Source organism: Indicator indicator, chromosome 2, assembly GCF_027791375.1.
Source record: "Indicator indicator isolate 239-I01 chromosome 2, UM_Iind_1.1, whole genome shotgun sequence".
NCBI classification, from domain to species: Eukaryota; Metazoa; Chordata; class Aves; order Piciformes; family Indicatoridae; genus Indicator; species Indicator indicator.
This window is the reverse complement of record NC_072011.1, coordinates 57370402-57383004: the sequence shown is the minus strand read 5'-3', so window position 1 is coordinate 57383004 and position 12603 is coordinate 57370402. Positions and strand designations below refer to the sequence as shown.

Sequence of the window (12603 nt, the reverse complement as noted above, 5' to 3'; positions counted from 1 at the left end):
TCCTCTTCCCCATATGCATACTTAGACACTGATATGGACATTCCACACTGAACAATTAGCTTTTGCTTTAAATAAAACCTAACAAGAAGTCTCCACCCTTCTGGGCCAAGGCATATGCCTGGAAGGAATAATTCCCTTTGCTACTCTTGAGTCCTCTGGGCATTTTTGGTTCAACAGGTTGTGCATAATGCAGTTTTTATTCCCTAAATAACCTTCCATGGCTGATTTTTGGTGGTTTTTTTTTTTTTTTGGTGCTGCTAGTGGTTTGGTTTTGATTTTTTTATTTTTATTTTTGTTTTTCTCCTTTGTGCATTTTATCATAGAGTGGTGGGGATTGGAAGGAACCTCTGGAGATCATCTAGTCCAACCCTTCTGCTAAAGCAGATTCAGCTAGATCAGGTTGCACAGGAACGCGTCCAGGCAGGTTTTGAAAATTTCCAGAGAAGGAGACTCCACAAGTTTTCTGGGCAGCCTGTTCCACAACTTCACCACCTTTGAAGTAAAGAAGTTTTTCATTATGTTTAGACTTAAATTTCTGTGTCTAGTTTGTACCTGTTGCCCTTTGTCCTATCACTGGGCACCACTGAAAAGAGTCTGGCCCCATCCTTTTGAAACTGCCCTGTAGATATTGGTAAGTATTCGTAAGATCCCCCCTCAGTCTTCTCCAGACTAAACAGCCCCAAGGCTCTCAGCCTTTCCCAGTAAGAGAGATGCTGCAGTCCCTCAATCATCTTTGTAGCCGTCCTCTGGGACTCTTCTCCAGTAGTTCTCTGTCTCTCTTGAACTGGGAAATCCAGAACTGGATCCAGTGCTCTAGGCATGGCCTTACCAGAGCAGAATAGAGGGAAAGGAGAACCTCCCTTGATCTGCTGGCTGCATAAAGCACTCCAGGATACCATTGTCCTTCTTGGCCATAGTAGCAGACTGCTGGCTCATGGTTAACTTGTTATCCATCAGGACTCTCAGTTATTTCTCCACAGAGCTGCTTTCTAGCAGGTCACCCCCTAACCTGTACTGGTGCATGGGGCTATTCCTTCCCAGGTGCCTGACTCTACACTTGCCCTTGTTGAACTTTATGAAGTTCCCCTCTGCCCAAGTCTTCAGCCTGTCCAGGTCTTGCTGAATGGCAGCACAGCATTCTGGTGTGTCAGCCACTTGTTCCAGTTTTGTATCAACACTCACCTTGGTGAGAGTACCTTGTGTCCCTTCATCTGGGTCGCTGATGAAGATGTTGAGCAAGACTTGACTGAGCACTGACCCCTGGGGAGTACCACTAGCTACAGGCTTCCAACTGGACTCTACACCACTCTTTCTCTGAATCATTCTGGCAAGGAGTTCCACAGCTCAATTGTCTAATGTGCAGAGGTGGTTTCTCTTTCTTAAAAATTATTTTAATTTTAATTTTTTTTTAGCTTTATTATTAGTTGTACAGAATGTTTCCTCCCAGCTTGTTGTATTAGCATGTCCTCGTCACTGAGGATTTTAGAGACTTTTCCAGAGTTGTCTTTTCCAGAAGGCAGAATTTCAGCTTCTTTAAGTTTTGGTGTGGGGTTTTTTTGGTGGTTCTTTTTTTGTTTGGTTGGTTTGTTGGGGGAAGGGATGGGAGGTGGTGGTGGTAGTGTGTGCTTGTTTGTGAGTTTTTTTTTGGGGTGGTGGTGGTTGTTTGGGTTTTGGTTTTGTTCTTTTTTTAAAAGGAAACTGATACACTTGATCATAGCCTTGGTGCTGTCTGAACCAAACAAAACAAACAAAAAACCAGAGAGTTTAAGATGACCAAGCTGAAGTTAGCCATGATGAAAATCCCACTTTCCTCTAATAATCAATTTTTATCCAAGGGAAAACCAGCACATTGTAGAACTGGGTTCATGTAATATGAAGCAATCAAAAATACAATACCAGAAGTATTTAAAACATCTCTTTTGGAGCCTAAATGTCAGTGGTTTATACTGTATTCTATTCTTTTGATCTTTTGTAGAAATCCTTTACTAGTTCCAGATATGTATCAGTCAATTACCAGACCTTTTGGTGGACTTCAAAGGCTAAAAATCAAGCACTTAACAAGCTGAGTTTCAGCCTTAATATTTTGGTGACTGCTACTACAACTTTTGTTATATGAGAGAGCAGGAGCTGGGGGAAGAACTAATTAATGCAGGAGCATAGAATTGTAGAATTGTTTTGGTTGGAAAAGACCTTTAAGATCACCAAGTCTCTAAGCACGTAGCATAGAATTACCAATGACCTTCCCAAATAAGATTGCACACTGGCAGTCTCTATAAAATACATTTCTAGTAGCTTAAGGTGTCAAAATTTAGGTCTCCTTTTTGATGCATAGTTAAAAGCTGGCTTTTTGTTTGTTGAGAAGCTGTCTTTAGTTTGTAGTGGGACAAAAGAAAATGGCAGTGTGCTTTATATAGAAACGTTTTTGGTTTAGTGTAATTTTTAAGTTTTGATTATTTTTTTTTTTTGTCCAAATAAGAATTCAAACAGAGGATAACTTACAACATTTTCAGTGCTGTGTGATCAAGAACGTACTGGCCACAGCTTTGAGGAGGATGTGCCTATTTTTTTTTTTTTTGTTTTAATAGCGACTTCCCTCGAGATGAAAAAGCTTTGAAAATCAAAAAGCTGTATTTCATCCAACTACAAACATATCTTTAAAAAATATAGTAAAACCCTAAACACTAAAAAAAGTACAAAAGAAATTGAGGGGGAAAAAGCCAGAAGGGTTGTTTACAGCTTTTCCCACAGTTGTTTTTTCAGGAAGGTTCATCCTTTCAGCCAACCTAGTGGCTTTGGCAGAAAAGTTTGCTTGATTCCTAATTACCCTTAGCAGTTCTTTAGATTTCCTCTGCCTGACTTGTTTTCCTCCTCTCCACGCCTTCCTTCTCTTTTCCTTTGCAAAGACACCCACAAGCTGGAAACCCTGCCATCTCCCTGCAGTGCACCCTGGACTTTCTTCTGACTGTGTCCAGTTTTCTGCAGTCTTCAGGGTGTTCTTGTCTTGATGCTGGTTAAGTTGTGTGTGCATGTAATATTATCCAAGCAGAGAGGGGCACATGTACATTGTGATCCTTCTGTAAAATATGGATAAATGCAAGCTGACTACTTTATCTGAGAAACATAATTTGTTTGGGGTGTGTTTTTCTTAATGAGGATTTCTGTTACTGCTACTTTGCACTGTGCTTTTGTTCACTACCTCGAGTATAAAATACCATGCAAAGAAGAAATGTGACTCCATATCCCATAGCTGGGAAGATTGTATCAGTAACTAAATTATGATCAGCTGTGTTCTGTTCTTACCTCCTGAAAGCTGTCTCTCAGAATGTTCAGTTAGTTAAGAGGAAATTGGATATATGATCCTTTTGCTGTAAACATAATAAAACTATTATCTACTTCAGAAAATGACATGCAAAATCAAGATATTTTTTATGTAGGTTACAAATATTGTGCGCTTTTTTTTTTTTTTGCTGGTGCAAAGACTGTTGTTCAGTTGATCTCTAACAGTTGCTTGATATTTTTGGTGCTCACTTTGCAGCTTAATCTTTTCCCTTTTTTCCCAATTGTAGACAGTTGCAAGAGCAACAGAGGCAGAAGGAGCTGGAGCGGGAGAGGCTGGATCGTGAACGAATGGAACGGGAGAGGCTGGAGAGAGAGAGGCTAGAAAGGGAAAGACTTGAAAGAGAGCGCCTAGAACAGGAGCAACTGGAGAGAGAACGACAAGAAAGGGAACGACAAGAGCGACTAGAAAGGGAGAGACAAGAGAAGGAGAGGCAGGATCGAGAAAGACTTGAACGACTTGAGCGGGAGAGGCAAGAAAGAGAACGACAGGAACAGTTGGAAAGGGAACAATTGGAATGGGAAAGAGAGAGAAGAATTACAAATGCTGGTAAGAATTTCCAAATTGAGCGTCTTTCATGTACCAGGCTACTCTTGATGTGTTTGGGTGATGGAGTGGGGAGTGAAGCAACAAAGGGCAGTGAGTACAGTTGTGTAACAGCAGTCAATATTTGAGGCTTCCGTTTGCAGGAATTGCTTCTTTTTTCCTTTTCTTTTTTTCTTTTTTTTTTTTTTTTTTTTTTTTAATGGCAAGAAGTCTAAGAGCTTTGACTTTCCTGTCACAATTTTCTCGTTAACTTGCAATATTTTCACACTATTGGCTCACTCCATTGCCATACTCTCTTGATTGCTTGAAGAACTGTAATCATATTGTGCACCTCCAACAGTGGTTAAAAACGAGTTAAAATTTCAAAATACCTTATCTTTGCTCTATTCACTGAGACATATCTTTTGACAATCTGGAAAAAGAACCCCTCAACATATCAGGTTGAGAGTGTGTGTGTGTATATATATATGGTGTGAGGCATGTATATATATAATGTGGAAGGTACCTATATAATGCAGAGTAATAGTGTGAGAAAAGCCTTTCAGTATGAAGTCTTGCTTAATTTATCGTTGTAGCAACATTTCAGTGAAATGTATGTATTTGTAGATAAGATAATGCACTGCCTGCAGAAATGTATCCAGTGATAACTGAAAGCTTTCTCATTTTGGTAATATAATGGAACATTAGTCAAGCACTTGGATGTTCTTTAGTAATAAAGTCTATTTATATAAGTAGTCAGTATTCCTTGACTTACACTATCAGCTATTTAAGAGCCAGCAATTTTAGAGCAGAGAATTTTATTGGTAGTTTTATTCCCAGTACTTTCAAGTTTGTGATGGAGCTTTTTCTGGAGAAGAGAAGGATGATACCTGCTGCCTATGGTACGAGGTTTGGTAGGGAGTTGTAACAAATGTTAAGATCACTACGCTTGCTTGCAGCTTGCAACCAAACAAGAAGATAAAAGCTGATTAATCAACCCTATATCTAATCCGTCTCACAGATGGGATTTGAGAAAACTTGCTCTAGAACTTACTTGTAAACTCAAGTGTTGGCACAAAAATAGTTGGTAAAATTTCAAAGCAGCTGTTGATAAGATGTGAGACTTTCCTAACAGTATTTTCACTTGTGCCTAATCCTCTGGTACTAACTGTAGTCTACGTTTATACGTTTTGTTTGAATGCTGGTTTTGTTGCTTCATTAGCTCCCTTTTTCTCTTTCTCCTTTTTTTTATCCTGCCTTTGCTGCTGCTTTCCATCTTCTGTCCAGCTCCATCTTTCGACAACTCCCCGTATAGCACTCCACTTCCTGACTACTCCAGTTGCCAGCCTCCTTCAGCACCTCCTCCATCATATGCAAAAGCAGTCTCAGCACCAATGTCAGAGGCCGCACCGGAGTACGCTGTAGTGACTTCTGCACCACCGACTTCCACTCCCCCTACACCGCCTCTAAGGCACTCTGCATCACGTTTTGCTACATCTTTAGGCTCAGCTTTCCACCCTGTTCTCCCCCATTACGCTACGGTTCCTCGTCCGCTGAGCAAAAGTTCTCGTCCCCCTTCTCCTGTCAATGCCCCAGCGACATTGCCTCCAAATACAAAGCCTGTTGCCTGGTCTGCGCCCAGTTTCGCCCCTCTTCCCCCATCTCCTCCAGTAATGATAAGCAGTCCACCAGGCAAAGCTACCGGTCCGAGACCTGTCCTCCCAGTGTCGGCTTCTAATCCAGTGACCCAAATGTCCACGTCTCCCACGGCTCCTAACGGGCTTCCTGAAAACCTGGCTTATCCGGCTCCTTCACCTTCTACCTCAGGTCCAACTCCGCCTCCACCACCTCCTCCTCCCCCACTGCCTTCCTTTCCGCCTCTGTCACTCTCTGGACCTCAAGCTTCTCCTTCTCCCAACTCCCCGAATGCCTCGACTCCCTCATCCAAGCCTAGTGTTCTCCCTTCTCCCTCTGCAGCTACCCCTGCCTCTGTTGAGAACTCTCTAAACTCTGTGTTGGGAGACTCCTCTGCTTCTGAGCCAGTCTTGCAGGCAGCCTCTCAGCCGATTGAACCTACGACCCAGCAGGGTAAGGCTTTCTGTTATTGCTACTAATGCACTAATCAGGAATGCAATCGAAACCAGGTGGTATTAAAGCCCATAACTGCCACAAAAAATTAATATAATGCTTCCAAAGTTGCAGTGATCTTAATACCACAAGAAAAAAAACACATTTGGAAAACTGGGACAAGAGAAATGTTGAAGCTTCGTGGATCAGAGTTGGTGTTCTATGGCCTATCTTAAGTTAAATTGCGGTTTCTCGAGCTCTCACCTGTCAAGAACAGAGCTTGTTGAATACTGGCTAGGTACGTTTTGCACTGTTAGTTTATTTGGAACACGGTTTTAATAGGCAGCATCGTTGGTTTCCTAATGGCAGCCAACTTGGAAGAATGTGTGTGTGGCTTTAGACGTGTCAATGACCTGTGGTATCCCACCAGCATAGCTAGTAAGACTTCAGAAGAAAAGCTTGGTTAAGCAGGTGGCAGTCTCGATGGACACTCTAACAGTATGGCAACAATGGATGTAAGTGTCTCTGTTAACCCTGGGTTTAGTAGATTTAAGTCTTTATATGCAAGACTACAATAGCTCAGCTAAGGGTACGAGCAGAGGAGCTCCCAGGGTACGAGCAAACTGTAGCTTCATCACAGGAGCCATGCAGAGTAGATCCCGTTCATACCCTTTGTCTTAAATGAAGGCATGAGCTACTCTAGGATGGGAGTGGAAATAGTGAATGGCCTCACTTGTATGACAGAACAAAAGTGTGCTCTTGGATGGTGAGTGATGCCAAGAGAGTTTAAAAAGATTTGCATTCACACAGTGGTTAGCAGAGTAGGAAATTAGGAAGGAATTTGTGCCTGTAGAGGTTGCTTAAGGTAGTTGTGAAGCACCTCTAGTAGCTTAGGGCACAGGGGTGGAAAGGATGTGTAGGGCTGTTTTCGTGGTCACACTGTCTTAGTGTTCCTGTAATAGTAACAGTGATTATCAGAGTATTCTTTCTTCAAAACACATTTCGGATTGCAGATCAATGTGGATTTAAAGCATTAGAGGCATCATAGGAACAAGCTTTTCTGTTTTTCATCTATCAGCTTGAAATATGTCAGTCTTCTAACTCACTAATTAGTATTTGTATTAAATTATTAAGGCTTATTCCTGAGATGTTTTTTAGAGGAAAGATAGATCTTCATACAGGTTATAAAGCAGCACTGGATCTCAAGCAGTTGAAGGATTCAGATGTTTGGGTGGTGTGTTGATTGCGTATTGGGATGAGAAGTCACTCTGTGTTTAGTGCTATTAAACACGAGTTGTTGTTCCTATGCCATATGGTGCTCGTGCCTTACTTGACTCTTCATAAAAGCTTTGCCTGTTTCTTGTCTAAGATTCTTCTTGGTTGCAGCACAGAACCTGACTGGAGGGGTTTCGTATGTAAATGTCTCCGGAACTGTCTGATCTCTCATACTATGTAGTATTTTTAGTGCATTTAATAAGAATGCTTCTCTCCTGCTGAAGCTTGGAGTGCTTTCTTGCCTATAAAAGGGACCTTTACCAGTGTTACTATCTCATACACTGAGCAAAAGAACCACTATTTCAATGGGAAGATGATCTTTCTTTTCTAAGTCCTTAATATAGTCTATTTGTTTTCTCTTTGATACTAGGTGTTGTCCAAGGACCACCTGCACCTCCTCCCCCACCCCCCTTGCCCCCTGGCCCAGCTCAGTCTTCAGTAGCAGCCCCACCTCCTCCTGGCCCACCACCACCACCTCCACTTCCACCTTCAGGGCCACCGCCGCCACCACCACCACCTCCACTTCCTAGCCAAGCTCCTCAAGTTCCTCTTCCACCTCCTGCTCCCCCTCTTCCCGCCTCTGGATTTTCAGTGGGATTTGTGTCTGAAGAAAATCGCCCTTTAACTGGACTAGCAGCTGCCCTTGCTGGAGCCAAGCTTAGGAAGGTCTCACGGGTAAATGCAACTCTTGTTTCCTTTCCTGATTCCTGTCTCTAAACCCTTACCAAATTTGTTGTGATTTTTCTTAAAGCTTAATCAGGACTTCTGGCCCAGGATTAATTTATTGTTAAAAAAGCATTAGAGGATGGTACTCCTAGCCCATCCTATTCTTTATACATTTTTTTTGCTCATATGTGAACTTTGCTTCTTTCATTAAGTCAGCTATCATTTTATTTGTACATCTGCTGTTATTTTGTATGTTATGAAGGGTGAAGACTCCTCCAGTTCAGGTGGAGGAGGAGGAGGCTCTGCTTCATGTAAAACAGACAGTGGCCGTGGAAATGGACCACTTCCCTTGGGAGGCAGTGGGCTGATGGAAGAAATGAGTGCACTGCTGGCCAGGAGGTAAGCACCTGTTTCTGCTGTGCTCCAGCTGCTTAGTCATTGTAGAGGTAGGATTTTGGATGCCTGTTTGCAGCTGGCTAAGGATCAAACAAACATTGGCTTGTTCATGTGGTTGCTTATGAAGCTGATAACCATCACATATGAATAGCTATTTTCACTTGGATGTAATCAAGAACTTTTCTTCTTTGTAAGTCTTTGTGCAGCTGTAGGGGAAGGCATGCAGACTTCACGAGGAGAAAAAATTGTATAGTTGCTTTGGCAGGAGGGCTTTGTCCTTGAAAGTATTTTGAAAGTACTTTTTTAACACTAATTTTCAATTATCTAGCTTTCAAGCTGTGTATGTCTTCAATTAAAGAAACCTACATTACTTCCATCTTAAAGGCATGAATGATTTTGGTAACTTTTTTTCTCTGCTTCCAGGAGAAGAATTGCTGAAAAGGGATCAACAGAACCAGAGCAGAAAGAAGATAAAACTGTGAGTTGAGAAATTTTATCTGCTTCATGTGGTTCAATATTGGATTGTAAGAGAGATTCTAATGGTGTACATGAGAGGTTATTTGTACTTTATATATATATATATTTATATATATATATATATCTATATATATATATCTCATATCACTATTTTGTGAGGTGCATAGTGCTTGCACATTTCTACACACAATTGATCAGAATCATTCATATTTATAAAAACTGAAATAAATATTTAAACAGTTGAGATTTATCTGATAGATTCCCAAAAGTCAAAGGTGTTTTGTTTTGTGGTTTGTTGTGTTTTTTTTTTTTTTTTCACTTTTTCTCCCATTTCTGTTCCCTTTGAATCAGGAAGAAATAGAGTCTTCAACTTCTAAGGTTTCTTCAACAAGCACACCTGGTAAGTAGCACAGGTTTCTGAACTCTGTGATGCTATAAATGCTAAAATCTAATGGCACATCTAAGTCAGGTCTGCTGAATTTTGGAGCCTGCTGTAGAATGGGTCCTGCTTGAGAAGTGTTTCAGATGACAGATAAAAAGAACATGAAACACTGTGCTTGGTAGAGGGTCCTCCTGTGTCAAACCTATGGGGCTGATGGATGGAAAGCAGTTGGTAGTGAATGTGTTGTCTCAGTCGCTGCAGGACACAAAGGGACAGTATTTCTTTCAAGGCAGATGTACCAGACTGTATCAGAGTCAGATAGAAACAGTTGCTTCTTTCAGGTACTTCAGTATAGATTCTCTCACATGAAAGTATCCTTTCTAAATCAATTTTAAGTGTATGGGATAGAAATTCTTTAGCCGTGGTTCTTTTCCTGAGTTGCTGTGAGAGGGTCTGGAACTGCAGCACCTCTGCAGTAAGTAGGGAAAGCTTGCCTCTTACCACCTCCCTGCTTGGCCAACATGTATTGTCAGCATGCATATGTATTCATACTGCTAACACTGGTGTTATAAGGATGCAAGTGACATTCAAGACTCTTTCCTGTCATTTAATAATATTTCTTGTACCCTTAGCTTCCCTGGCCAACTCCCACTACATGCATACAGAAGAGGCAGGACGTACCATACAGCCTGCAGTTAATCCCAAAAGATAGTAGAAGCAGGAAGAAAATGACTGAGTAATGACTATACCAGTCTTGAGTATCTTCTAGGGTTTGCTGTTGGGTGCTTACATGTGTACACTTCTCCACTAGATGGTTCAGCCACTTCATGGTTTTGCAGGCCTTAATATTGAAAACCACTGCCATGGGGCTAACAAAACCCAGGCAGTCACTGCTGGAATCATAGAATGGTTTGGGTTGTCAGGAGCAGGGACACCTTCCACTAGACCAGGTTGCTCAAGACACTGTCCAACCAGACCTTGAACACTTCCAGGGAGAAGGCATCCACAGCCTCCCTGGGCAGCCTATTCCAATGTCTCACCATCCTCACTATAAAGAATTTCTTCCTAATATCCAGTATCTCCCCTCCTCCATCTTCAATCCATTCTCCCTCATCCTATCACTACAAGCCCCTGTAAAATGCCCCTCCTGAGCTTTCATGTAAGCTCCCTTCAGGTACTGGAAGGCCACTGTAAGGTCTCCACTGAAGATTCTCCAGGCTGAGCAACCCCACCTCTTGCAGTCTGTCCCAACAAGGAAGGTTCTCCAGCCCTCTGATCATCTTTGTGGCCCTTTTCTGGACCCACTCAAACAGTTTGATGTTGAAGGAGAGCTAGGAGCTAAATGTGTCCTGGATTTACATTAGCTACAAAGCTTTTAGTATTGAGATACAGTTGGTAGCCTTAAGCAGTTAGACTGCAAAGTAATAGATTTCTTAATACAAATCAACTTTTTAATCTTTTTTTCCTTTTTTTTGTTTCCTTAGCTTAGGAGCTTGCTTCATTCTGTTAAACATAGAAATGATGTTCCTCTTGGGAAAGTAACTGCTTTTGAAACACTTCTTCTAATAGTACAGGCCCAAAAGAGGGAAATCCAAACAAGTTGGAAGTGAAGTGGCTGGGTTGGAACTTGGTGATCTTTAAGGTTGTTTCCAACACAAACCATTCTATGATTTATTCTACCCTGAGCTTGAGTCTCCTTGCATTTATTTTGATACATTTCAGTTCTAAGGGGCTGTACTTTCTCCTGTTGCTTATAGAGAGAGTTATACCATATTTGGTGAGTTACTCATATTTGTGCTTTTCTGTATATGGTATATACCTTTTAGGGGAAGAAACACACAGTCACAGAAAGCTAAGTAAAACCTAAGTTCAAACGCATAATAGAAACAAAACAAACTCAAAACCATGGAATAGGCAACAGATATATGACCCTTGGATAATGTTGCTGTTTCAGCAAGATAAGAATAATCATGTGGTCCTTCAGCAACCTGCAGCCATAGCAAAAGTTTCTCAGTTTTGCAGATAGAGCTAAAATAACTCCTGTGGTAGGACAAGTCCTGGAGCCTGGTGTATCAAATTAAGTTTAAGTCTTATTACTAGCTCTGGTAACTTCTAGTTGACTGGATCACAGGCTATGCTAAGCAGGCTTCTACAGTTCAGATACTCTTCTCAGTATCTAGATTTCATCCCAGAGAACTGCCTGGTCAGTGAGACTCTGAAAGGGCATTTCTCCATCTCAGCCTAGCAGAGCTGGGCAAAAAGGGAACAAAGCAAACAAACTCCAGATCTGAAGTAAAGACTTGTAAAATTAGTGGCACATTCAAGTCTTGAATAAGTAATGATGTAACGTGAAGTAGTAACAAGTCACACTATAGAAAGACTGAACTTGTGCAGGTTGTTTCTTCATTGAAATTGACACTGAATTAATTTTATATAATTCATTAACAGCTCAGGAAAAGTCTTTCAGCTTAAAAACATCTTCCCCCAGTATTTGAAGCTATTTGCTTATAGTTCCACCATTCCATGTTTCACAACTGGAGCAATCAGATACATCAAATATCAATAGACCTTTTCCCAGTTGAATTAAGAGTTAAATGGCAGTGCTTGGAACAAAAGGCAGAATTTAAGTTATTATCTCAACATAAATGGTAGTATGACTAAAAATAAGGTGAATAGTCCAGGAGGTAGCTTAATATGAAAGAATTAATGCAATGTGGTAACAAAACCCCCCCCCAAACAGCTGACCTGACTTGAATTTCTTGCTTAACTTACACAAGAAATGGAAAAAGACAGTTTCTAATCTTCTCACTCTGTTTTCCAGAACTAACAAGAAAGCCTTGGGAAAGAACAAATACAGTGAATGGAAGCAAGTCTCCTGTTATCTCCAGGTACTCTTTTTTACACCAGTTATCTTTATGTTTTTATTCCTGTTGCTCTTGCTGCTAGAGATCCTGGACTAAAAGTAGTGAAAAATCACCTTAATAGTACTAAAAGCAAAATGTATGGGGTTAAAATTACTGCTGTGAAGCTGCATTTGGCAGTTTTAATTAGGAATGAAGAGTTGCTTTTTGGAGCAATTGCTGGTGTATAACTTCAGTGGTCAAGGTGTGCATTTGCCTATGGCAATGTTTACTTCTTTCTATTCCTTTAAATTTTCAAGTCTTAAGTTTCCAACAAGGGAAAAAACAAATTCAATGCTGTGATTTAGTAGTAAATCTAGTGGGCAGGCTTTCTCCTTTCTATTTCTGTGCTAGACATAGAATCCTTATCTAGATCTTTAAACTTTCTTGGTAAGATTTGCTTCTGTGACTGCTTTCGGTAGCTGTCTCCAAGGAAGTCCATCCTAAAGAAGTGTAGAAATAGTATACATCCTTCAGAGCTTAAATGAGCCTTTGGTAACTGATCAGCTGGAACTTTGGTAGGCACTGGACATTTTGGTAGGCATTTCAGTAATGCAGAATGTGAAATAGCTGCATGT

The 12603-nt window shown here is 41.0% G+C and overlaps 1 protein-coding gene across 1 annotated transcript in view; it reads left to right on the top strand.

Annotated features, from left to right (window-relative positions):
- Positions 1-12603, top strand: part of ENAH (ENAH actin regulator) — a 57009-nt gene that overhangs the window by 32600 nt on the left and 11806 nt on the right. The window contains exons 6-12 of the mRNA XM_054397265.1: positions 3567-3886; positions 5150-5950; positions 7575-7879; positions 8133-8269; positions 8690-8744; positions 9095-9143; positions 11947-12013. Coding sequence (XP_054253240.1) covers positions 3567-3886; positions 5150-5950; positions 7575-7879; positions 8133-8269; positions 8690-8744; positions 9095-9143; positions 11947-12013 — 1734 coding nt within the window. The remainder of the gene's footprint in view (positions 1-3566; positions 3887-5149; positions 5951-7574; positions 7880-8132; positions 8270-8689; positions 8745-9094; positions 9144-11946; positions 12014-12603) is intronic.